The sequence below is a fragment of the Lemur catta genome, chromosome 17 (genome assembly GCF_020740605.2).
Source record: "Lemur catta isolate mLemCat1 chromosome 17, mLemCat1.pri, whole genome shotgun sequence".
NCBI classification, from domain to species: domain Eukaryota; kingdom Metazoa; phylum Chordata; class Mammalia; order Primates; family Lemuridae; genus Lemur; species Lemur catta.
Genome location: NC_059144.1, coordinates 45,959,025 through 45,984,675, shown reverse-complemented (window position 1 = coordinate 45,984,675; position 25,651 = coordinate 45,959,025). Strand labels below are relative to the sequence as shown.

The 25,651-nt window shown below is 44.2% G+C and overlaps 2 protein-coding genes and 1 long non-coding RNA gene across 8 annotated transcripts in view; 1 reads left to right on the top strand and 2 right to left on the bottom strand.

The window, feature by feature from the left end:
• The window catches only part of RTF2 (replication termination factor 2), a 48,814-nt gene extending 48,145 nt beyond the window's left edge, over window positions 1–669 (bottom strand). For all 3 annotated transcript variants that reach the window (XM_045528876.1, XM_045528875.1, XM_045528874.1), the window contains exon 1: window positions 498–669. In XM_045528876.1, coding sequence (XP_045384832.1) covers window positions 498–566 — 69 coding nt within the window. In that variant the 5' untranslated portion in view covers window positions 567–669. The remainder of the gene's footprint in view (window positions 1–497) is intronic.
• Window positions 670–686: 17 nt separating this feature from the next.
• Window positions 687–25,651, top strand: part of LOC123622476 — a 55,324-nt gene continuing 30,359 nt past the window's right edge. For all 3 annotated transcript variants that reach the window (XR_006729501.1, XR_006729504.1, XR_006729505.1), the window contains exon 1: window positions 687–780. This is a non-coding gene — a long non-coding RNA (uncharacterized LOC123622476). The remainder of the gene's footprint in view (window positions 781–25,651) is intronic.
• Window positions 9,891–25,651, bottom strand: part of CASS4 (Cas scaffold protein family member 4) — a 32,594-nt gene continuing 16,833 nt past the window's right edge. Inside the window, exons 3-8 of one of the 2 annotated variants that reach the window (XM_045528869.1) lie at window positions 23,746–24,165; window positions 18,032–18,133; window positions 16,256–16,336; window positions 14,140–15,414; window positions 13,045–13,122; window positions 9,891–10,818 (exon numbers count right to left, since the gene is read on the bottom strand). In XM_045528869.1, the coding sequence (XP_045384825.1) occupies window positions 10,408–10,818; window positions 13,045–13,122; window positions 14,140–15,414; window positions 16,256–16,336; window positions 18,032–18,133; window positions 23,746–24,165 (2,367 nt within the window). In that variant the 3' untranslated portion in view covers window positions 9,891–10,407. The remainder of the gene's footprint in view (window positions 10,819–13,044; window positions 13,123–14,139; window positions 15,415–16,255; window positions 16,337–18,031; window positions 18,134–23,745; window positions 24,166–25,651) is intronic. The other variant, XM_045528870.1, reaches the window with a different exon arrangement.

Below are 25,651 nucleotides of genomic sequence, written 5' to 3'. Positions count from 1 at the left end.
TATGTTTGCTCGCTAGGTGACCTACGTTCGCTTGACCTATGTCTGTAATTGGGAAAAAGTACCCTGCAGAGATAAATCAAACAATTAACTTGTAACTGATTGTTTAAACTTTCCTGCTGCCTGTGGTTAAAATTTACTGGGCTTGCTTAACGCCTAAAAGAATGTTCCTTAATTGATGCTATCTGCTTCTGTAAACCTGCTTGCTTAAAGATTGCAATTGAAACGGGTGGTCCGAGGCAGGTCCTGGACCCCACAGCTATGGAGAGATGATGTAACCACCGTGCCTAAAGTCACATAGCTCTACCTTAGGATAGTATAAAACCTCTCTGCTTTTTCGGCTCAGCACCATTCTCTGTACCTGTACCCTAACAGGGCACGGGGTGGTCGCTGGCCAGCTAATAAAAACTCACAATTTGGCTCAATTCGGTCTCTAGGTGGCCATTTCTCGCACTCCGCACTATAACATGGTCCCCACCGGGCCCGCCCACGTCACTGACCTTCTCAACCTTCTTCGGTCCTTTCACCAGTTCATGCCTCTTGGGGATTGTTCCCCCGTCGCAACCCATCTCAAGTTAGGAGTCAGAATTAGCAGCAAAGCCTTGAATCCGCCACTTCCGGGGAACCTGGAAGGATCTGAGCCACTTCCGGCGCGTAGTGGTGACGTAGAGCGCCGGGTGCAGCGCAGCGGGATAGGACGAGGCCGTTGCTAAGTCCCGGTAACCATGGAGAGCGTCACTTGGAGCTGAGCGCAGCCCTGTCGCGCGTCTCTTCGTCTTTCCGGTGAGTTTGTGGATTTCTGCCAAGCAGTCCGGGTCGCCGTGGGCGGGCAGCGAGGGCGTGGGCGGCCCGGTCCCACCTCAGCCTGTGTGGCCGAGGATCACATCCCTGGACTGTGAGCGCCTTGAGGAAAGGGGGCCGCTTTCTTACTGCAATTAAGGGTGCATAGGAAAGGAATCTGTCATTTCAATTGGCATTTATGTGCTTAAAAGGAGAACTCATCTTTATTGAGCGCTAGCGGTGACCTCAGCACTCACAACAAATCCTGTGAAGTGATGTCATAGCGGCTTCTGGGGAGTAAGATTCTCTACTCAAGGCCTGGAACTTTCTGGTATTGCCATATGGTATACGTATGAAATTTAGTCCAGTTTGGACGTGTATATATTTCACTCGCAACTTCTTGAAGCCAGGCTAAAAAATATTTTGTTTATTAAGAAACAGGTATAATTAACAGACAATACAATTGTTCTTATAAAAGGTACATTGATGTCTCCATGTCCTTTCCAAGAGACAGACTGTATTATATCTACAAGGAGGACACAAATCGCTTGCTAAAATCCGTGATTTTCTACTCCTAGGCTCTTGGCCATCTCTCTGTTTGTTCCTTTAATTATTATAAATATTATGGGAAAGTCTGTCCACTGTCAAGAAGAGACTTTATGACTGGATGTTACTACATTAAGTGAAACATAAAAAAACTAAGTGGTTCACGCCTATAATCCAAGCACTTTAAGGAGGCTGAGATGGGAGGATTGCTTGAGGCTAGGAGTTCCAGACCAGCCTGGGCAACGTAGCAAGACCCTTTCTGTAAAAAAAAAAAAAATTAGTGAGAACTTGTCTCTACAAAATTAAAAAAAAAAAAAAATTAGCCAGGCATGGTGGTACATGCCTGTAGTCCTAGCTGCTGGGGAAGCTGAGCCAGGAGGATTGCTTGAGGCTGGGAGTTGGAGGTTGCAGTGAGCTGTGATTGCACCACTGCACTCCAGCCTGGGTAACACAGCGAGACCCAGACTCAAAAAAAAAAAAAAAAAAAAAAAGGCTGAAAATATTCCCAACTTGGTAACAGTTGCCCAGAAAATATGTCGATGTGAAAACTTCAAGGGCCATATATAATCATGGGGTACGTGTTACTGCAATTAAGGGGGATTAAAAGAAAATAATCACTTTAATCAGCTGGTCTCTGGTTTGTGATTTTTTTTATGCCAATCACAAGAACTTTAAGCTTTTTGAGGGTAGGTTCTTTGTTTTATTCCACTTGGTAACCTCAGTGCCTAGGAGAGTCTTTTGTACAGTCAATATATGTTTTCTCAATAAGCCTAGTTTGGGCAGATACTAAAACTGATAAGTACTATAAAAATTCCATTTACCAGTGAGGAAACAAAAGTGTGAAAGATCAAATGATTCGTTCAAGGTCATGTAGCTAGTGACAGTCCTGGGGATGGGCCCCAAGAGTAGTTCTTTCTCACTGCAAAGGACAGAAGGTCAGATACAGAACAGCAAAAACCCAAGGATCTTTAGACAGACTCTCAAACCAGTGCTCTTTTCTGGCAAGTAAATCTGCCCCTCATAGAGTTTATTTGAGGAAGAAGAAAAAATAGCTGTTCTTTTATTAAACTATGATCGTGCACTGGGAGATCTGTAGGCATTCTCTCATTCTGTGCTCACAACAGTCTTAGGAGGTAGGGGGTATAATGCCTCCTATTTTACAAATGAAAAACCCAAGAATCAGATGTACAAGGTATTTTGGTTCAGTGTCACACGACTGGTGAGTCAAAAGAGTAAAAAATGAAGGTCTTTCTCAGCCAAGGCCCGTCTGACTTAACCTCCTTTCCCCCACAAGCTGCTGCGGAGACCCAGTGGGACCAGCTGTGCTGACATCCACGCTCAGACAGCTGGAGTTTTTTCTCTTCCTCCTTGGTTTCCTCTTTTAGAATATTGGTCTCCAGGCTACTCTGCACCTCAGACTACACACAGCTGAAACTTTTGTGAGGTTTATTATCACCAGTAGCAACTACCATGTTGAGAGCTGGCTGCCACATCAGGTGTGTTCAGCACCTTACTGGACTTGAGCCATTCACTCTCTCAGCTATGCTGGGAGGTAGATGGCATTGTTGTCTGCTTCCTCTTCCACTCTCTTTGTTGAATGAACTGATAAAGGGTATTCCCTTGCAAGGATCATTGGGGACAACTTTGTCCCAGTCAAGCTGTAGATTTGAGGGGAAGCAGAGGAATGAAATCATGAAAAAGAAAATCATCACCCTTTAGTGAAGCCAGTATTTCTGAACATTTTGGGAGTCACTCGACCTGTTTGAGAATTTGATGAAAATTTTGAACTTATTCCCCAGAAAAATATCGATTAGCACATATGAAATTTCACATACATGTTTTTATTTCATTCACAGCCCCCTGAAGCCTAGGCTAAAAATCAGTACTTTAAGTTTTTTTAATTTCAAAATATTAAGGGGGTACAGATGTTTTTGTTACATGGATAATTTTTATGTGCTTAAGTCAGGCCTGTTAGTGTGTCCATCGCCCGAAGAGTGTTCATTGTACCTGTTAGCTAGGTTTTTACCTCTCCCCTTCTCCCCTTCCTCCCTTCTTGATTTCCAATGACTTTTACTTCTCTTTATGCTCCTGTGTGTCCATCAATTAGTTCCAGATTATTAGAGAGTACATGTGGTGTTCGTTTTTCCATTCTTGAGATACTTCACTTAGGATAAGGGTCTCCAGTTCCACCCAAATTGCTGCAAAAGACATTAATTTATTTTTATGGCTGAGTAGTACTCCATGGTGTATATATAACACATTTTCTTAATCTACTTATGAATTGATGGGCACTTAGGTTGATTCCACATCTTTGTGATTGTAAATTGTGCTACAATAAACATTTGAGTGTAGGTGTCTTTTTGATAAAATGACTTCTTTTTCTTTGAGTAGATACCCAGCAGTGGGATTGATAGATGGAATGGTAGGTCTACTTTTAATTCTTTGAGGAATGTCCATACTGTTTTCCATAGAGATTGTACTACTTTGCAGTCTCACCAACAGTGTGTAAGCATTCCTTTCTCTGTGCATCTACGCCAGCATATATTGTTTTTTGACTTTTTAATAATAGCTGTTCTGAGAGGGGTAGGGGACATCTCACTGTGTTTTTAGTTTGCAATTCTCTGATGGTTAGTGATGTTGAGTATTTTTTCATATGTTTGTTGGCCATTTGTTTCTCTTCTTCGGAAAGATGTCTGTTCATGTCTTTTGGCCACTTTTTAATGGGGTTGTTTTTTTCTTGCTGAGTTGTTTGAGATTCTGGTTATTAGTCCTTTATCAGATGTATACTTTGTGACTATTTTCTCCTATTCTGTAGGTTGTCTATTTGCTCTGTTGATTATTTCTTTTGCTGTGCAGGAGCCCTTTTAATTTAAGCAAGACCCATTTATTTATTTTTGTTGGTGCTATAATTGCCTTTGGGTCTTAGTCATAAATTCTTTGCCTAGGCTGATGTCTAGAAGAGTTTTTCCTACATTTTCTTCTAGACTTGTTATTGTTTCATGCCTTATAATAAGTCTTTTATCTATCTTGAATTAATTTTTGTAAGTGGTGAGAGATAGAGCATCGTGTTTCATTCTTCTGCATGTGGCTATCCAATTCTCCCAGCACCATTTATCGAATAGGGCTTCTTATCCCAAGTGTATGTTGTTGTCTGCTTTGTCGAAGATTGGTTGGTTGTAGGTAGATGGTTTTATAGCTAGATTCTCTGTTCTGTTCCATTGGTCTATGTCTCTATTTTTGTACCAATACCGTGATGTTTTAGTTAGTATAGTTTGAAGTCTGATAAAGTGATGCCTCTGGATTTGTTCTTTTTGCTTAAGATGGCTTTGGCTATTTGGGCTCTTTTTTGAGAACCAGTACTTTAAATGCTGTTACAGTAGTTCCCAAATATTTCAGACTTCTGAACTGTGCAGGGTTTGATTTTCTGATATGTCTGTTCATATGCTCCTGCATAGCTGCCATTTAAAATTCTGTCTGGAAAAAGCTGACATGCAGCACAACCAACTGATTTTAAGAGCTAGCATAAAAGCATTTTTGCAACTATGTGCCATAGTTTGAATGTGTCCCCTAAAGCGTGGGAAACAGTCCCTAGTACAGCAGTGTCGAGAGGTGGGGCCTAATAAGAGGGAATTAATGTCATTATCACGAGAGTGGGAGTGGGTTAGTAATATCAAGAGTGGGCTTGTTTTAAAGTGAGTTTGGCTCCCTCTTGCTCTCTTGCCCTTCCACCTTCTGCCATGAGATGACGAAGCAAGAAGGTCCTTGTCAGATGCAGGCTCCTCAACTTTGGACTTCCCAGCCTCCAGAACTGTAAGAAATAAATCTGTTCTTTATAAAATATCCAGTCTCAGGTATTCTGTTAGAACAATAAAAACTAGACTAAGATACTATGTATGAAGATTTTTAGAAGAATTTTATAACCATTATTTAAGTTCACATATAGGAAGGAGACCCAAAGAAGATTAAACTAAAGTGGAAAATTGAGGCAATTACTGAGATAATTCAATACAAAAAATTACTTTTGATTTGCAGTTTTAGGGATATATTTGAAATATTCTGGAAATATACAAGACCTTGCATGAATTGGCCCCTGGCCACACCTTCTAGCTCATGTCGGCCACTATTCTTTCCCTTACTAGGTTCCAGCCACACTGGTCACCCTCCTCCTCTACATCTGGCACATAACTTGCTGGTCCCTCTCCAGGGATACATACACTTCCCCTGGACATTTGCCCAGCTGGATCCCTCAAGGGATTCAGTACCCCATTCCTGGGCCCCTCCTCAGAGCTGTCTCCCTGACCTCTCCATCTAAAAGAGTACCCTTCCCCCATCACGCTCCCCTACCTAGCTTTGTTTTCTTCATTGCCCCTACCACCCCAATATCATGTTATAAATTTAAATTTTGGCTGGGCACAGTGGGTCACAACTGTAATCCCAGCACTTTGGGAGGCCTGGGAGGATCACTTGAGGCTGAGCTCCAGACCAGCCTGGGCAACATAGTGAGACCTCATCTCTACATATAGTAGAAAAAAAAATTAGCCAGATGTGGTGGTGTGTGCCCATAGTCCCAGCTACCAAAGGCACCAGCCTTGGTGACAGAGTGAGACCCTGTTTCCCCCCTAAAAAAATTAATTTTGATACCTTGTTCACCATGTATTTTTTGCATTGATTTTGATTCCTTAAAACATATTGCATCAAAATATTATTTATTTTGATACTAAGTGTTTTGGGCACCCCCTATGCTTTGCATTACAGGAGAGTGCCATACCCATCTCTCCCTCATCTGGGCCCTGGTTCCCTGTCTCCCACAGCTGGAACTTGAAAGCACCATGTTGCAAAGCCTTTGTTTTGTTCCCTGCAGCATCTCTAGTGATCAGCAGAGGCCTGGCAAAGAGGAGATGCTCCATTAATAGTTGTTAAATGAATGAGTGAAAAGAAAGGGGCATCCTCATTGTGATGCATGCACAAACAGGCAACTTGTGGAGAGCCAGGGTGCACCCTCAGGGAAAACATAAAAATTTTTAAAAAGACGTTTTATTAAAAAAAATTGCTACCAGACCAGAACGATGACTCCCCAGCACTTGTCAAGCTGGAAGATCTCTTAAGTGGGCTGCTCACCACTTGCATCCTCCTGATGAAATTTAATTTAATTGAGGTCAAGTTGCTGCTACCACACTACCCACCATTTCCTCTTCCTTCCGTGGGAGGAAATGGTACAGAATTCTGGGTATTAAGCAAAAAACATAGCAAAGTGTTGCCAAAAACTAAAAAATTGTGTTTAATTCTATTTAAAAATTTTTTTCAGAAGTAATCATCTTATTGAATTAATCAGTGGAAACTCACCCTGGAACTGCTTTCTTTCAAAAAAAAAGGAAGGAAACACATTTAGCTAAGAGCAGCATTTTTCGTTATTTTACACTCAGTGGTTTTGGTTTTGTACTTTGTTGACAGAGGTCCTCAGTTTGAACTCATCTCTTAAAAAATTTAAAAAATGGGACCTGTTCATTATCTATTAGTGTGCTTTGGAAGACTCACTTAGGAGGGATTGAGTTAAAGCATTAGAACAGTGCTTGAGTAAAAATATTTAATAAATAGGCACTGCTGTTATTATTACTATTACGTAAAAAATCATGTTGTCCACAGCAATAACAATTTATTGTTTGCCTCCCTACAAGAACCCCTCCTTCTTCCCACAACAGTCTCGACTTTTGCTAGGGGGTCCCATCAGCATCAGAAGACAGTTCTTCATGGGTCTCTTGCCTTGCTGCACATCATCTGAGCAGAGGCACTGATGACATTTTGTTCTGGACCATCTTTTCAAGTATGTTTGTAGCCAGCAGCCTTGGAAGGTAGAGATAATGTCTCCCCCCAGAGCACAAGGGCAGGTTTATTTGCTGCGCAATATAATAAAGATGGTGTCTCCCTTGGAGGCAAAGGTCAGCCAGGTTTGCTCAGAGCCTGTTGTTAAAGATTGGGGATCCCTATACTGAGGTTTCCTTGTCTTTGGCACAAAGCCATGTCTTGGGCACAGCATCCACCTGAGCCCACCTCTGCATCGAGTCCTGGGACTTGGGACATGCAGGGAAATGATGTGAAGATGAAACATAATCTGCTTGCAATGCTGTGGGAGGAGCCCTTTCCCTCCGTGCAGAGAAGAATTAACACAGCAGGTCTGACTGTGTTACAAAGTCCTGCTTGCAAGGTTGGCCTTTGATTGGCATATGGGAACTTGGATTTTGGGAGGGTTCCAACTGTCCCCAGAATTGATAAGAATGGCTAATTGTGCTTAAACCATTTGCACAAACAATGTGATTTGTGCTGAACACCTGCGTTCCTTCTGAGAGTCCAGAAATTTGGTAGGGACCAGGCAGAGGCTGCCTACATGATCAGCCCTCCTTAATAGCCCGGGCTGCTGAGGCTTCATGACCTTCTCTGGTTGACAACATTTCACACATGTTGTCACACATGTTGCTGGGGGAATTAATTGTGTCCTGCATGACTCCACTGGGAGAGGACTCTTGGAAGCTTGTGCTTGGTTTCCCTAGATTTCACCCCAGGTGCCTCTTCCGTTTGCTGATTTCACTTTGTAGCTTCTCACTGTAATAAGTCATAGCTGTGAGTATGACTATATTCTGAGTCCTTCTAGTGACTCATTGGGCCTGGAGGTGGTTTGGGGACCACTGACATAGTCTCTGATCCCAGAATCTCGTGTCTTCTGTCAGCACCCATAAAACTGTGGCAGGCTAACTTGCTATTTTGAAGTAGGATAAAATGTCAGCCACTTCACAGTGCTTGACAGAGCCATCCCTTTGCCTCTCTCAGAACACATAGGAATGGGGGTGGGGGTGGGGGTGGGGAGAGAAGGAGAGAGAGAGAGAGAGAGAGAGAGAGAGAGAGAGAGACAGACAGACAATTCCGGGTGTATGTCAACTTGGGTATTCCATGCCTTGCTCATCATGGAACTCTCAGGGGCAGCCACCCAATCTAGGCTAATCCAAGCAGAGTGAAGTCCCTTTTTTTGCCCTCTGGCCATGAATCAGGAAGGACATCACTTGGAAAAGACACCTTGCAATTGTGGGAGTTAACCCAGAGAAAGTGGGACTGAGAAGCTGGTCCTGGATGACACTGGTGGGGCTCCTGAAACCAACCAGTCTTGCAGCTAGTCTGCCCCAAATTATTTTAAGATACTTGAGTCAATAAATTTGTTTTATTGCTTAGGAAAGATTAGATATGGTTTTTTATCACTTGTAACAGGAGTCTTAACTGAAGCAGATCACATCTGTTCAAGGAATGTGTCTCTCCAGGGTGTCTCTGTCCAATTGCGGAGAATCAAACCTCACAAAGATGGGATCCTTCTTTTTAGGACCCTGAGACTAACTCAATAAAAATAAATAGCCTTCTAGCAGTCAACATTTTAAAAGTGCGTACCAAGTAAAGAGTAGCAGACATGAGTTGAACTTGATAACACTTCAGGCGACTTACAGCCTGGGGATGCTGTTTCTAGGCTATGAAGGTATTCATGTGGCTGAGATGTGTCTAGGAGACCCCGATCTACAGGAGGGATTATGTAACTATGGCAACATGAGCTAAAGACTCAGCTGCAAGGAGAGGAAGAGGTGGTGGTTTGACTTGAGGGGAGCTCCCCACCACTTCCATATCTGTGCCCAGTGATGGGTATCCAGCCCACACCTTCCTGTCTGCACCACCACAGATAGTTTTGTGATAGTTTTGTTTTCTGGTGCTAGTCTGGCACATACAAACTTGGTCTCTACTGTATCTCTCTGCAGACTTCAGAAAGAAGCATTTGAATGACAAAAGCAAACATTGGAGGCTTTACTCTGATACCAGAACTCGGGGGACATAAATCAAAGACTTTTCCAAAGAAAGGACTACCGTAAACAATGTTTAAAATCATGATTATATTTAAATAATATTATAAATTGTAACAGATTTGATACTGTTGAAGTATAAAGTTTTTCAAATTGAGCAGTAGAATTTATCAACACAAAATCTGTAATGTACAAAATAAATTAATTAGAGAACCCAACAGAACATGTCATGTAAATATTAATATAACATGCATCTTTAACTAAGTTAACGTAATATAGCAAAAATATATATATTTGTGGCACAATACAGAGATACATAATTTGTACCAATCTCACAAAATTAACTCAATCCAAAATGAAAAAATCTTACTACATTTTCCAACAGATGGAACAAATATTAATCATTTGAAAATAAGCTCTTTCCCCTTCACCTCCTTCATTTCTAGTACCTGATATATATATATATATTTTTTTGAGACACAGTCTCACTCTGTTGCCCGGGCTAGAGTGCCATGGCATCAGCCTAGCTCACAGCAACCTCAGACTCCTGGGCTCAAGCAATCCTTCTGCCTCAGCCTCCCAAGTAACTGGGACCACAAGCATGCCTGGCAAATTTTTTCTGTGTGTATTTTTAGTTGTCCATATAATTTCTTTCTATTTTTAGTAGAGATGGGGTCTCACTCTTGCTCAGGCTGGTCTTGAACTCCTGACCTTGAGCAATCCTCCCTCTTCAGCCTCCCACAGTGCTAGGATTACAGGCATGAGCCACCATGCCCGGCCCCTAGTACCTGATATATTATACATGTATTTCTTCATCAATTTACTGCCTGACTCCCCTACTAGATTGTAAATTCCAAGAGGGCACGACTGCTATATCTCTAGCACCTAGAACTTGACATATAGTAGGCACCCAATAAATAAGTGTTGAATGAATTTAAAACATGCACTATATATATTAATATTAATGTAAAAAATTATTTCTAGTGACATCACTTCAAACACTGACACTACATACTCTTCATGATATGCTAAACTTCACAAGGTCTTTATTTAATATCTGACTCTCTTTCCTGACCCCCTGTGGGGTAAGTCAATGTCCTGGGGTTACTTAAGCCACTTGATAATACCAGCTTTAGGCGTCGTGTCTGTTTTAGGCCATCGTATGCCCTGGCTGCCTTTTCGCACAGGACAGAGTTGTGCAGGTTGTGGATGTGAAGCTAAGAGATTAGCAGAGGAAGTAGGAGATAGATAGTCCTTATTCCAGTGTCCCTCTGAATTGCCGTGTGTGTTGCTCCAGCTTCTCAGCCTCGGCCTGGAGGTGCCCCAGGGCTACAGGGCTTGGGTACTTGAGCACTGCGTTCTTGGTGGCCAGCGCGAGGTCCTTGAGCAGGCTGCACAGGTGACTGCTGCTGCAGAGGATCTCGTTGCGCACGTCCCTCTCCTGGGTCTCCTTGCACAGCGTGTCCACCAGCTTCTGCCCCACTGTAATGACCAGCTTGCTCTGAGTGATGAAAGTCTCTGGGGGCTGGCTGTTGCTGAGGCTGCTGTTAAATACCCGGATGGCTTTGAAGAGTGCCCCAAAATAGAGCCGGCAGTGTTCAGAAAGGTGGATTTTCTTCTCAGGAGTCTGCTGACTCAAAGGTTGAGGTATTAGAGAGATAGGATTCTAAAGAAGGGGAAGAAGAAAATAGGTAAGAGAGAGATTTGATCAGCAGGTTGTGGTTGTTTGCCCTTTTCTGTTTTTGCTCAATTTGCAAGACTTTTTTTTTTGAGACAGGGTCTCCCTCTGTCACCCTGGGTAGAGTGCAGTGGTGTCATCACAGCTCACTGCAGCCTCAAACTCCTGGGCTCAAGCAATTTTCTTGCCTCAGCCTCCCGAGTAGCTGGGACTACAGGCGGGAGCCATGATGCCCAGCTAATTTTTTAATTTTTAGTAGAGACAGGGTTCTCACTCTTGCTTAGGCTGGTCTTGAACTCCTGAGCTCAAGTGATCCTCCTGCCTCAGCCTCCCAGAGTGCTAGGATTACAGGCATGAGCTATTGTGCCCAGCCAGGAAAGTGGAACCAACATCTTCCCAAAGCCTATATGCAATGGAAAGATTCTTAGCACCTAACTTAGTGGCAACAACTCCAGGTAACAATTGAAAGCTCCTGCATTTTATAAGTGAAGAAACTGAAGCTCAGAGAAAAGAAACGGCTGCCTAGGGCCATTCACTTAGCAAATTAAAGATCTGGAGCTCTAAGACAATTCAGCTAAGTCTGAAACTCTCTTTCTTTCCATTAAATATCACACTCTCTCATTTATCTATGATCTCAAAATTCATAGCCTGGAAGCACTCAGACAGATATGACTTAAAACAGTGATTTCTTTTCAAAAGGGGGCTGTGTCCCCAGGGGCTGGTAGGGTCGGAGAAGGGATTAGACAAGGAGGAGGAAGGTATACTTTGGAAAAGTATATTTGTTATTAGAATTTCATATTTGGAAGATGAAAACAATGATTATCTGTATAATACAAAGTGAAGGAAAGATTAAGATGTCAGTTAAGATGAACTCTAGAAGGGAGTATGAGAAGAATGAAGCAGAGGTCAGAAATAATAAGCAGTGAGCTAGACATTGGATTAGCAACATCTCTGCTTTAAAATATTAACTGTAGGTAAACAAAAAATGTACTATGATTCTTAGCCTGGGGTGCTAGAAACAAGTGGAGATAGTTTTGGTTATCACACCGACTAGGTAGGCAGTTAGTGGGAAGGGGTCTGGGGAAGCTGAACAGTCCAGCCCACACAATAGAGAACTGTCCACCCGGTGGTCAGTGGTGCCCCTGACCCCCCAGCGAGAAGCATGGTCAGTCTAAAGCTGGAGTATTCCAGTGTGGTCTTTGGACCAGCCTCATCAGAATCACCTGGGAACTTAGAAATGTAAAGTAATGGGCTCCACCCCAGACCTATCAGAAACTCTGGGAGTGGGGGCCCAGCCACCTGACTTTTAACAAGCCTTAAGGTGAATGTGATACACTCAAATTTGAGAAGCACTCATCTGAGGCACACTTCTTGTTGAACATAATAGCATGATTTTCAGCAATATGGCAGGCCCAAAGTTTAGTGTTTGGGAAACTGAGCATCAGGAGGCTTGAGTTCTTGTCCTAGTTTGCCTCTGAGAAGGCACATGACCTCACCCTAGTCATTAGACACCTCTGACTTTCCCTCTCTCATCCTTCAATGCCCCATAACCTAGGTTGTTGAATTGGTTCATTGTTTCGCAAGCTTCAGTTATGCTAAGATGCCTTCTCACAAACCTTCCAAGTTTACCCTTCCTGCCTCCCTCTTACCCTCTACTGGCTTCATACTTTGTCTTTAAATGGACTCGTTGTTTTTCCTGAAATTAACTTAAAGGAAACTTTAAAAATTGGTAAATGGAAAACTACTGTCATTTGTCACAAATAGAAGGTAACCAATAAAAATAAGCACAGTGATAACATCTTTGATTGATTTGTTAAAAAAAAGAACATCAAGTGTAAGAGGTGATAAAGATACATAAGCCCCAAACCAAAATATTTTTTTTGTTGTTGTAACCAGAAGCATTAAAAGAGAATGTCAAAGGGAATGTGAGTCAGTACTATTTAATGCCATGTTGGTACCACCCATGATAACTTGCAGAGCACCCAGAGTCATTTCACTAATGCTTAGTGGTTCACATTCCATTCCCTGGAGTTCACTGCACTCATTGATCTCCAGGGATCTTTCTATTGCTATAAAGGAAAAAAAACCACAAAACCCAAATCTCCCCCCATGTGTGCCGTGGCTACAATACTGAATTATCCGTAGAATGATGAAACGTATCTAGGGATAATGCGTGTTAATCAGAAGTACTAGAGAGTGAGCATGATAGCTTACCATTGCTCCTAAGTCTTTGTTTTCATCTAACCTTTGTTCCAAGATGGGTTTTCTTTTCTCTTCTAGGTTAGGCAACCTCTGAAAAATAAAATGCCTTCAAATTATCAACTTGAATGGTTTTTGTACTACTATATAACTGTTTAAGTTCACTTTAAAACTTGAGAATTCCTTGTTATACTTTTTATTGATGGTTCTGCCTACTGATGTCTTTTTTGAATGAAAGGAAACTTTGGCAGCCCAAGGGCTGAATTTTGCCTACCAAAGTGGCCCAGTATAATGACTCACACAGTTTTTTTATAGTTTTATATATGTAAATACACACACACATATATAAATTTTAAATATCCAAATTTCTAGGATGTGTTAAAGCTCTTACACCACCAGGCATTTCAGCGGAACATCAAGATCAAGGCTGGGGCAGAAAGCATCAAATTATTTCCTTGACACAGCTACAAATTACCTGCTGGGCCTCCTGAGCTTGTAATCCCTGAACTAAAGCTCCTCTTCCTATGAAGTCTCAACTCATCCAGCAAAGTATTTCTAAGAGTAACCAAAATCTGGAGGCTGATTAGACCATGAACACTGGAAGAATGTTTACATAATACTTCCTCTTCTGTTGGTTGCTAAGAAACACACTGACAATGACTAAATTTATAACTTTTGAAAATGCAAGGAAACTTGGTGAGATTTATAAAATCTACTCCAAGTTAGGCTGAAATGGCATACTGAAATAAAAATAAAATAAAGTAAAATAAAAAATAAGAAATCTACTCAAAGAACAGACTTTTTTTAAGTTTTAAAATCCTTTCTAATTCTATTAATAGTATCAGTGGCAAAGCTGAACCCCAAAAATTTCCAGAAGAATTCCAATCCAAATATGCTGATTTATCTACCTTAATAATAAAATATTTATCTTACTTGCTAATAAGGTTTCATCTAGAATTTTACTTTTATGAATTCTGTTTTCTAGAAAATGGAACCAGTGTCTCCCCAAAGCTTGTACACTGTTGAAAGATTCTCAGCATCTAACTTAGTGGTGACTACTTAGTAATGATTGAAGCTACCTTGTTATGCGACTTGGAACTCTGAACTCACCTGTCCGCAGGCATTTGTCCTGTTTTTCTTTAATAGTTCAGGGGAGTGTTCATTTTCCCTCTGCTTAGTAAAAGGAGTACTCCTTTGGTATGATTCAATTTCTCTTTGGGGAGGCTGGATGCATTTTTCACACTTAGATTCTGTTTCATAGTTCTGCTTAAAAAGGAGTCTCCCATTGGCAATAACAATGGAGGCAAATCTCTTGATGTCTTCTGGAATCATTCGTGCTACCAAGACAAACCTCTCAAGGTCATCTGGGCTGTTTTGGACTTTGTCAGTCACGAGGACTTGCAGGGACCAATTGCAGTTATCCAGGCTTTCCTTTGTTTCAAGCAGAATCCGGTAGGAGTTGGAGATTGTCTGTAGCTGATCCTGGATTCTGGTCTGAAGGTTGCTGTCAGTGAGATTACAGGAAGCCCCACGGACTCCTCGGGCAAAATCCAGAAATTCTCTTACAGACTCTTCTATGTGATCAGCAGCCCTGCGGATTGCATCAATGTTGGCCTCCAGATGGTCCCTGAACCTCCACTTCCTGCTTACAAAGAGCAGCAGACCTGCTGTAGAGCTGACCACCTTGTGTTGCAGAGCCCTCACTGTCCCCTTGGCCAAGTTCAGGTCCAAGGAGAGCTCCTTTGCTGACTCCTCTGAGGAAGAGCTGGAGGAGGAGTCAGTGGATGTGGAAGAGCATGAAGAAACAACGCTAGCTCTGCTGTCAGAACTGGAGACAGATAATCTGTCCTCTTCAGGAGACAGGGAAGCTGTCTGTCTGGAGAAGCATGGGGAGCTACAGCCCATGGAATTCTCTGAAACCTCATTGGCTTTCCCCAGATCTTTCCCAGCAAGAGGGACACTCAGCATTGCTTTAGGGATGTCGTAAATGTTGGGCTTGGTGTTCTGCTGTTCCACTCGGGGGATCAGAAAGCTGGAAGGAACCTTGTAGCTGACACCTTCATCCAAAGGGACCGTGTCCCTGTGTGCTGGAAAGCCATAAGAAGGAATTTCTGGAAGACTGAGTTTTTTCTGCATGGGCACATTCAGCTGTGGAGTGAGGGACCTGTCTCTGCTACTTGGAGGATTGTGGAAAGGTGAGCCAGAACCGGGAACAGCATGAAGCCCCGAATCTTCTGCAGAGCTGGCTAGAGATGTGTTTCTGACATTCGCCCTTCCCAGAGACACTGGAGTGTCATAAATCCATTCTGATTTCTGAGGATTTGGTAATGTGTTGTGGCCTCCTCCTTTTAAGGCACTCATTGGGGTAAGGAGAACACTCTGTTCCTGTGGAAGAACCACACAAAGTTGTTCAGGTTAGTAGCGATAAAAAGAGGGCTTGAATGACTCATTTAAATCTGATTGTCACTCCCCTGCTCAAGTTCCTTCAGTGACTCCCCATTTCTCTTATCACTCAAGGCCATTCATGACTGGCTCCACCTCCTTTTGAACCTTTCTCTCCACTTCCACCACATGTGCCCTGCCTCATCTACCAGCACCTCTCTGGGGGTCCAGCCACCTGGCTGTTCACCTTCCACTGTGCCAGACTACTTACTCATACTGCTGTACTTCATTTTGCCCAAACTGGTTCCTCTGCTCTAAACGCACTTCTTACTCTTTCCTTTTCATCCAACGAACTCCTATGTATCCCTCATGACACTGCTGAAGCACTACCTCTTTTGTAGGGCATCCCCTAATAACCTCAGGCATAAAGGTATCTATGGGACACATGCGTATGGTAGAATCCAGTGATAAACGTGGGTTACACAGACTTCAAATTAAGTTATTGCCCCATCCATACGTAAAAGTGTACTTTAACACAACATGTCCCTGAGGCCCATCGTGAGAAGAAGCAGTTGTCTAATGTTTGCTGAGCTCTTGCTCTGTGCCAGGCCCTGTACCAGACCCTTTGCAGGGATCATCTCACTTAATATTCCCAACAACACAGAGAAGTTAACCACGGAGCTGGTTCTATTTCTGGACACCAGTGCAATTAGGGCTTTTGCCTCAAATGTAATAAGGTCTGTTATGAGGAATTTACATTCTGATTTTTTACCAAGCTAATAACTCTTCCCAGAGAATTTTTAGGTGTTCACAGCATTGCTGCTCAGCACCTTTTCACACTTACGCTTCCTTGGCTGGCCCGGGGGTGGACTGCTGCCTTTTGAGGGCTGGCTGGAATATCGTATAACTGCTGCTTGTCTGGCTCCTGGGGAGAGACCACAGAGGACAACTTGGATTTTCCTTTCCTGATGGCTACATTCTACAAACTCTCCCCACTCCACTGATTTTTTTTTCCAAAGGAAAACAAGTCACTGCAGACTTTGGGGCTTTCAGGCATGGTGCTCTAATGGTGGAAGTCTCTGTGCTGCAGTGGGCATACAGTCAACAATGGATTTTGTGCTTTAAAAGGCGATTTCTTGACAGATGGTGGGGGGAAAAACCATAGAGTGAACTGTAGTTGTCTGAGTTAAAACCAGTAGTTTGTCTCCTTCTGTGAGTTACTCTTAAAATTCAATTTAGCCAGAAAACTAAATGAGATTGGGACCTAATGTGTCTTCTTTCTTTCTTGTTTATTTTTCTCAATAGAAATTTTCCTGTGTTTATCACTCATGTATTTATTGAGTACCTACTCAAATATTTATTGAGTGCCTACTCACTACCAGAAACTAAGCCCAATGACACTGTATACATACAGTAACAAAGGCAATAATAAAAAGAGGGTTTGAGCTACTCCTTTGACAAGTGTGCATCATACTCAGCCCCTTCTATGTGCCAGGCACTGTGCTTCCCCCTGCTCAAGCTCCTTCAGTGGCTTGAGAGATATACCTATTATGTAATATATAAAATATATACAGTAATTAGAAACTACATATATTAGGATGTGAAAAATAGGTTCCAAGTTCCAAGGCAAGGCAAGAGAGCACCTAAAAGAGGTTTTGCAAAGAAAGAGAGAAACAGCCAGAAATTGGAGGGGGTTTCTTTAGAGAGACTTGGGCTGTGAGTCTCCTGAGAATTTCCCTCAGTGGGGGAATGGTGGGGGCCTTTCACTGTCCTCAAGTGAAGTGTCAGGTGCTCCAGTGGGACCATTCAATGACTTGTGTCCTCTGACCTTGGGGTCACAGTGCACAGGGACTGACTCTGGCTTGGGAAAAGTGAAAAGTGAGAGGCCGTTGACAGGATGGACTGGCATTTTATTTAGACTTTGGGGACTGGCATTTTATTTAGACTTTGGGTTCTCAGGCCTGGCTGTGCATTAGAATCACCTGGAAACTTTTAAAAATCCTGATGCCTGGGCCCTACCCAGACCTGCTACGTCAGAGCCTCTGGGGTGGGGCCCGGCAGCAAGCTTGGCCAAAGCCTCCAGGTGATTCTGACATGCAGCAGAGGTTGAGAGCCACTAACACGACCAGGGAGAATACTGCCACAGAGCAGTTTTGATAGGCTAAGTCAGGAGGAAGCTATTTTTTGATCACATGAAGCTAGTCTTACAAATTTGATGGACCAGTGACATACAAGTAAGTTAAGAAAAAACAACTAAAATTTCATCCCCCAGAGATTAAGGTTAAGATAACCATAGTTAATACTGTGGTGCACATCCTTCAAGATAATATTTTTTTAAATGCGTGTGTGTATACACACATGCGTATATGAAATATCTATTACAAATGAAAAGTAAAATTTTTTTAAATATTCAGAATTCAAATAGCAATAACATTCTGAGCAGGTCTGGGCTGCACAGGCACAGAGGAGGTTGCAGAGGTGGCCTCTGCATGGTGATGTACGTTTTGGAGTTTGAGCAGACCAAGGCCAAGACCTTTCTCAGTAAAGCTGAAATGCAATGTCTGGGTGACGTGGACGGCCCCCGACTCTCGGTGGAGCAGGGGCCACTGAGGAGCCTCACCTTAAGGGCTGAGAGGACCCGGCTCTGGGCAGGCACATCGTATACCTGGGAAGGCAGAGTTGGCAGCGAGGCCCGAGCAGGTCTGGGGAGCGTGAAGAGGGCCTTGGAGAGAAAAGAGGAGAGACAGAGGAAAAAAGGTCACACTGGTTATCACAGTCATGTTTGAAGTTATCTCTCAAACAGCAAAGACAGCTTGGCGACACTGTTGGGGTGGTCGTCCGGCACCGTGACAGGCAGGCCCTTCACTCTGGAGACTGGGCATAGCAGGATGCTGGTGGCGAGGTCCCCTGGTGGAGAACAGTCTTCCCCATGGGGTGGCCCACAGTGGCCTGCAGCAGCCCCACCTGGGAAGTGGATTAAAATGCAGATTCTTGGGCCTCACATGTGTTGTAGTGAATCTCTGCGTGCTGAGGGGGCCCAGGAACCTGCAGGTGATTGTGATGTTCTCTAGGGACCAGGGGTCTGTGACCCTCAAGCTGGAGTACTCATGTACATTCCGGTAACGATGCTGAGGCTGTGGCCATGAATAAGACAAGCAGAGGGGGCTTTCAGACTGCAGAGTGAAAGGCCCAGTGAGGTCTGCGGGGAGCCAGGGCTGAGAGCTGACACAGGAGCGGAAAGTGACAGAGGAATCTGGTGCAGCTTCCACTGACATGAGGCGGAGGCGGAAGAGAACTTGGTGATTTGGAGTGATTGAAGGTGACAAGTGATGTAGAGGAGTGAGGAAGGGCAGGAGGGAGTGGGAAAGGTTAACAGGGAGCAGGTCAGTCACGGAGTTCAGATGTTATCCTGCAAAGAGCAGACTTGTATTTTATTCAGAGCACGTGGCCAGTTGTTGCTCGTGCCATTCTGGAAAACAATCTCTCTCAGCCATGGGGTCCATGCCTGTAAATGGGAACTTTGGGTTCGAGTTAATCCTTTAGAGCTCTTTGGTATTGACTCGATGCTGAGTGTCACACTGGATGCCACGGGGTGGCAGCTTCCCAACCTGCCAGGCATCCGAATCCCCTGGTGAGCCTGGGCCCCCACTTCCAACCTCTTGAACTGGAGTGTCTCTGGGAGGGGCCTGGGAAGGGCAGCCTCATATAGCGTAGTGGATGCTGTTGCCACTGACTTAAAGTCTGAGGAGGAAATAAGGCGTGGGCACACCCAGGACACAGGCTGGGCAGCAAGACGGGGCCTGGGGAGAGGAAAGAGAGGTCCAGAGCATCCAAGGGAGGGAGAACGTACTTCCCACCAGGGTCGCTGAGTAGGGGGCTTTCCCAGCGGGATCATGGGGGTGGCCAGAATTTAAATACATGGAGACAGGGCTGTCCAGCTGGAAGGGCAGCCTCTGAGGACCAGGTCAGGGTCCCTTCATTCATCACAGTGTCCCTAGGACCCAGCACTGGGACTGGCATGTGGTAAGCGCTAGAATTTGTTTTTTTGCTTGCTTGTTTTTGGTGAATGACCATGTATAGCTTGGACAGTAGAAACCAGCTCTCAGTATAAAAATCCGCCAGGCCATTCATCTGGCTGGAAACAGGCTCAGATAAAGCAGCTGCAAAGTGAACAGTGCAAACGTTTCTCCCAAGGACATGTGATGGCTGGCAAGTATCCAAACAGCCCCCTTCTTTGAGTGACAACTGCTTTCTCACTCCCTGGGAAACTTGGTTCTCTAAAATCCTGGGCTCTCAGAAGCACGGCTGTCTGAAGTGCTATCGGTAAGAACGAAACATCCCGCTCTTGCCTGGGGATCTGAGTCACTGACACAGAGGAGAGCCTTCGTCTCCAGCACCCTGTGCAGAGCTGTAGATAAGGGTGCCCAGGCTCCCCATTCTACCTCTGCCTCAACTCCGTGGTCCCCAAGGAAAGAGCAGCCTGTGCCCACCTTGCTGTCTGGGCTTATAGTGACTCCTTCACACACTGCGTGTTTTACGTAGAGCCTACTGAGATATGGCTTTGTCTGCATTTCACCTAAACCCCGCCTCCCCCATCTTGCAGTTACGCTACCTTTTCCTCTGCGAGCTGCCCTGTGGTCCTTCCGCTCTGGGATCTTCCTCTTTACAGCCAATAAACCTGCCTTTGTCCCCACTGGTCTTGGGCCCGTTGGTCTAGGACAAACCCATCAGTGGTTCCCCAGTGCATTTTGAACTAAGTCCATGCACCGTCCAAGCCGAGGGACCTTATGTGAGTGTCCCTGACCACTGGCCATCACCCCGACTTCCCCCCTCCATTCCCCACTTATCTGAACTCATCAGGGTCTCTCTCACCACAGACCCTTTCCAAAGCTGCTCCATCACCCATTTCTCCCTGGGATTTCAGGCCCATTTTACCATACGGCTGACTCTGTGGGTCTCATGTGCCCACAAGAGCACCTACAGAGAGCAAAGGGACTTTCCTGTGTGACATCTCAGGTGGAAGGAAGCCAGTTCAAAAATGCCCACTGCTTCTTGGAAAACATAGGTTCGAGATGGCCATCAGCTGAAGAACACGTTTGGGAAACATGGTTTTGAAATGTTTAGGGAGACAGAAGGAAACTCCAGTTCAGGAACTAGTGGGTCCAAGAGCAATTTTACTAGGAAATCTGGCCCTTTTCACTTGAAATAAAAAAGAGTCCCTTCTGAATTTAAACTGAAATCAAATATGTTCTTCATGTGGTGGTGTTTGTTGTTTATTTTTTTTTTGAGTCAGGCCAGCATATTATATTAAGGAAGTTGTAGTAAAAAGTACAACAAAGATCAAAATTGTGGCTACCTTGGGGGAAGTGACAAAGAGAAGGCACAAGGGCTTCTGGGGTGTTCTTTTTGTTTTGTTTCTTCATCTGGATCCTAGTGACTGAGCTAGACCCTTAGATCTGTGGGTGAAACATCAATAAAAAGTTCACTGAGAGAGTAGTTTCAGCCACAGAGTCAGGTAAAGAAAATTAAGGGGACGCAGAGGTGCTGAGGATAAGGGCTCTGTTTGGGGGGCCTTGGAGTCGAGGGCTGGACAGATATGCACAGACACAACAAGGATGCTCTGGATTCCTCAGCTGCGTGACATGGACGGGCAGTTTCACTTCCCTGGGAATCAGTTTTCTCATCTGTTAAATGAAGAGTTGTTCTAATCTAAAGGTCCGCAGAAGTCTCTTCCAGCCTTAGAGATGACTGATTCTGACATGCAGACGACGCTCCTAGGACAACCTGATAAAAGCGACGTTTCCATCTTCTTGAGTTTTAATTTGGGGCCACCCTTAGTCTAGAGACAGTCAACACAAGAATAAAAGGGAGTCTGTGAAAAGACTCGCCCAGGCTGTGCTCCAGGCCTGTGAACTTGCCCTTGGGAAATAGCTCAAAGCTGGTGGCTCAGACTTGCTTAGTTCTGCCAACAGCCGCTTCTGCTCAGAATGTATTTTCTGGACTATCTTCAAAACCCTACTCGGTGGCAACAGGGCCTTGAATTCCCCATCGGTGGCTGTGGTTTCTGTTGGTTGCCGTAGCCTGCACAGGTGAGGACTCAACTGGTCGACATGCTTCACGTCAAGGACAAATCTCCCAGCTTATGCCGTGTTGTTATGAGTTTAGTTTCAGTAGTAAACTCATCTTTCCTTTCATACCAATGCCCACTAGAAGGTGACAGTGGGGTCCACGTTTCTGAAGTCTTATGTTGTGTTTTGGTCCACTTCATTCGCTCAACAAGTATTGAGCATCTTATAGGAGCCTGGCACTGTGTTGGGTGATGAGGACACCTGGCCAACAGAGGACATTGTATCTGGTTTTTTTTTTTTAGGGAGAGAGGGGAAAATTTTGTTTTTTCTTTAATAGCTTTGGAAAGAAATTCAAATTAACTTCAGCTAATGTCACTTCTTCTTAGGAAAAACACCACCAAGGCCCTGCTCTGAGCCAGCTGCTCAGACAGCAGCTGAGCAGCCAGGCCTAGATCTACTTGTTCCAGAAAAGAGAGTTAGGGTCCACCAAGGCTCAACCGGCTTCATCCTCAGGTTTGCAGCCAGTCCCTATGCATGGCAGCTGTTCTTTGTAACAACTGTCTTATTCTACGCCTTACAGCCCAGGGAGTTAGAAAATCTAAAGCATTCAAAGTCTTTTAAGGAATCAACCTGTCCTGTTTGAAGGCAGCGTTGGAAGCTGGTGTGCAGGAGGTCTGAGTGGTGAGTGGCACATTCCTGGGGTCTCCACAGCACGTACTTCAGGGCAGCAGCCTTTCCCTGGACATAGACCTTGTCAAGACCCTGCCAGAGCTGTGGCCAAATGGGATGTGTCATTTGGGCTAGAAGCAAAGCATCTGATGGCAGGAAATACCCAGAGTGGCTGAGGATTGTGCAATCTGCTCTGCATCCATAACACCTCATGAAGGCCAGGGCTTTGCGGAAAATAGTGTGTTATTTGTCTTCTTCTTTCTTTTACTTCTTTTTGTTATTTAAAAAATGTTTTCGTTCTGCATTTACTGAGTGCTTCTTTTCTTCTGTTTTTAAAAAATTGATATTTAAAAAAATTACAGATATCGTATATGTTCAATATGGCATACAAATCAATTTTCTAACCTATTTGCTCATCAAATTTGTATCGAGCACCTACCCTGTGTCCAGTCTGGTCTTAGGTCCTGGGGACATGGGAGCAAATAAAATCAAGGTCCCTGTGTACTATCTTTTTTCACTTTCTCTTTAACCAGTTCCACTTCCTCGGGGAAAACCACGCTAGGCATGTGTTCTTCTAGGTCTCTTTCCATGTGTGAGCATGCAAACATATGCACACATTCATGCACAGGATCCTTTTTGAGTTTTTGTTTCAATGGCTCTTTCTTCCCCCTTATAACTACCTCATAGAGATACCTCATCTTTTTTAACAACTGCATAGTAGTACGCTGTGGTATGCCAAAATTTGTGTCATCTTCCAAGTGTGGTGGTTCACACCTGTAATCCCAGCAACTCAGGAGGCTAAGGCAGGAGGATCACTTGAGCCCAGGAGTTCAAGACAAGCTTGGGCAACATACCGAGACCTCATCTCTAAAAAAATAAGAAAAGTTAGCTAGATTTGATGGCACCCGTCTATAGACCCAGCTACTCTGGGGGCTGAGGCAAGAGGATCGTTTGAGCCCAGGAGTTTGAGGCTGCAGCGAGCTATGAATGTGCCACTGCACTCCAGCCTAGGTGACAGGGTGAGACCCCATCTCTAAAACACAAACAACAAAACACCCCAAACTTTAGGCATCTTCGTTTTTTCCTTATAACAAATGATGCTGTAACAGCCGTAGCCTCCTCATCCAGACAAATATTTGCCTGGTCATGTATTTCTGTAGCAATTCTAGAAGTAAAATTTCTGCGTTGAGGAGAATATACATTTTAAATGTGGTGAGTAACTTCTTGCCTTTGAACCCCTGGAAATTCACCCTGCCATTTGCCACTGGCAGTCCTGGTGTTCCTTCATGCTGTGAAAAGACCCCCAAATGCAGTGCCTTCCCACACAGCCGGACTAAGCGTTCTGTTTCCCACAGGGTGTGGCCAGTCTTGGGGAGCTGGGGAATCACAGGGCCAGGAGTGTGAATGACAACAGGGTGGGGACCGCTGGGCTCTCCATCCCAGCCCAGTGGACAAGCTCCCCAGTCGTGATTGCCAGGGATCTGGGCTCCCATTTTGCACATTTGATCTGAGGGGCAACTGTGACTCAAGGGTAGTTAAGACCCCTGGGTGTGTCCACACCCCTTGACCCATGTCTTTCATTTGGAAACATGCATACCTGTTTCGGAAAGCTTAGAGTCTTCTCGCAGATGATTCTGGCACTGGTAGGTGGGTTGGGGAATTCGTAGACTTGGGCGATGGGGGACAGGGGTTCCTCCACCCAGCTCTTCATCTTCTCGTAGACGGGGCCTAGTGGGGGTGGGTGGAGCAGGGTGGGCACCTGGTAGATCTCTGAGCTGGCGAGAGCTTCTCCCAGGCCTTGCAGGAATGCGGTGCAGGGCTTGTCTGCAGCAGCCTCTGTGAGGATTTGGAGGCGGTTGGCGGGGGCCAGGCCTTGCCTCCCATGGAGCAAACACTTCCACCAGCCCTCACTTTCCGGTACATTTTGCTCCAGAATGGTCAGGATGTCCCCTCTGCAGAAAGCCAGCTCATCAGAGCAGTCGGGGCAGTTGTCATAAAGTGCCCTGGCCAGGAGTGTCTGGGGGTGGGGTAGGGGGAGAAGAGAATCCACCGTTAGCACCATAGCCAGTGACCACTACGCCAACACCACTCACTCAGAAACCTTAGCGCAAATTCATTACTGCCCTTACTTTGTTTCTTCCACCCCAGAGGCTCTTGCCCTTGCTCTTGCCTGATTTATTCTTTCCCATTCTTGGGGTCTCAGGAGAAATGTCACATCCTTAGGGAAGACTTATCTGTACCTTGAGACCAGGTTCAATTGCCCTAATATGCTCTATGGTCCTGTTTCAATTTGTAGAAACTGTGACCTTTGTAGTTATATGGTTGAGTGCAGCATACCACATAGTTGGTTTGAAATTCCTGGCTGTGTATCCTTGAGCAAATTAGCTACCCTTTCTGATCCTTAGTTTCCTCATCTGTAAAATGGGAATAATAGTAATACCTACTTCGTGGGGTTATGGTAAGAATTAAATGGGTTGATATATATATAGAGAGATATCTCATTTAACAGTTCCTGGCATTTAGTAAGTACTCAGGACAGGTTGGCTGTTACTGTTATCATTATTATATTATGTTGCTATTTGTCTGGTTGTTGCTATTTTTCTTCTGAATTGGACTGGAGGTTCCGTCTTGCTTCTTTGCTACTCAGCATCTGGCCCAGGCCCAGGTACCCAGGGGATGCTCAGTACATGCTTGTTAATGAGTGAATGACAAAAGACTCAGGGGGTTCACGGCTTGTCTGCAGTCACACAGCCAGGATCTACATCAATTAACCATCTCGCTAACTCTCCAACCCTTGCTTTTCTAGCAAGCCACACTGTCCCCCTAAAAAATCGCCTTGTTACAATGGCAGCAACGGTTAAGCCCCCCTTATTTCGACTTTCCACTGTAACACTTGAAGCCAATTTGTTTCTGCAGGTTTCACCTTTCCTCCTTTATTCTATCAACACATATTCATTCCAGAAAAGTTAGGAAATATAGAGAAGCAAAAAGAAAAAAATGAAAACTTCCCATAATTCAGAGATAACTATCCATACCATTTTGGTATTTATCCTTCCAGTTGTTTTTTCTTTCTTTAAATTAATTACCCTTTTTATACTCATTAGCCCTCACACATACACTTCATAAATAAAGGAAAAATGACCAACTGCCCATTACATTTGTTACGAATTGTTGTGCTTCTTGCATAAAAATTTTTTTCTGCTACAAAAATGCAAATTGTGTAGCCAGTGCTGATAACTACCCTCTTAACCAGACAAGCAGGTCTGCATAGATTTAGGGAAACACTGCTACATGTATATCTTTTGTTTTTCCATTTTTTATTTTTATTAAAATGTTTTTTTTAGAGATGAGGCCTCGCTATGTTGCCCAGGCTGGTCTTGAACTCCTGGCCTCAAGTGATCTTCCCAAAGTGCTGGAGTTACAGGTGTGAGCCACCATGCTTGGCCACTGCTGCTACACATATATCTAAGAAGCATATACGTATAATCAGATTATTCATGTGG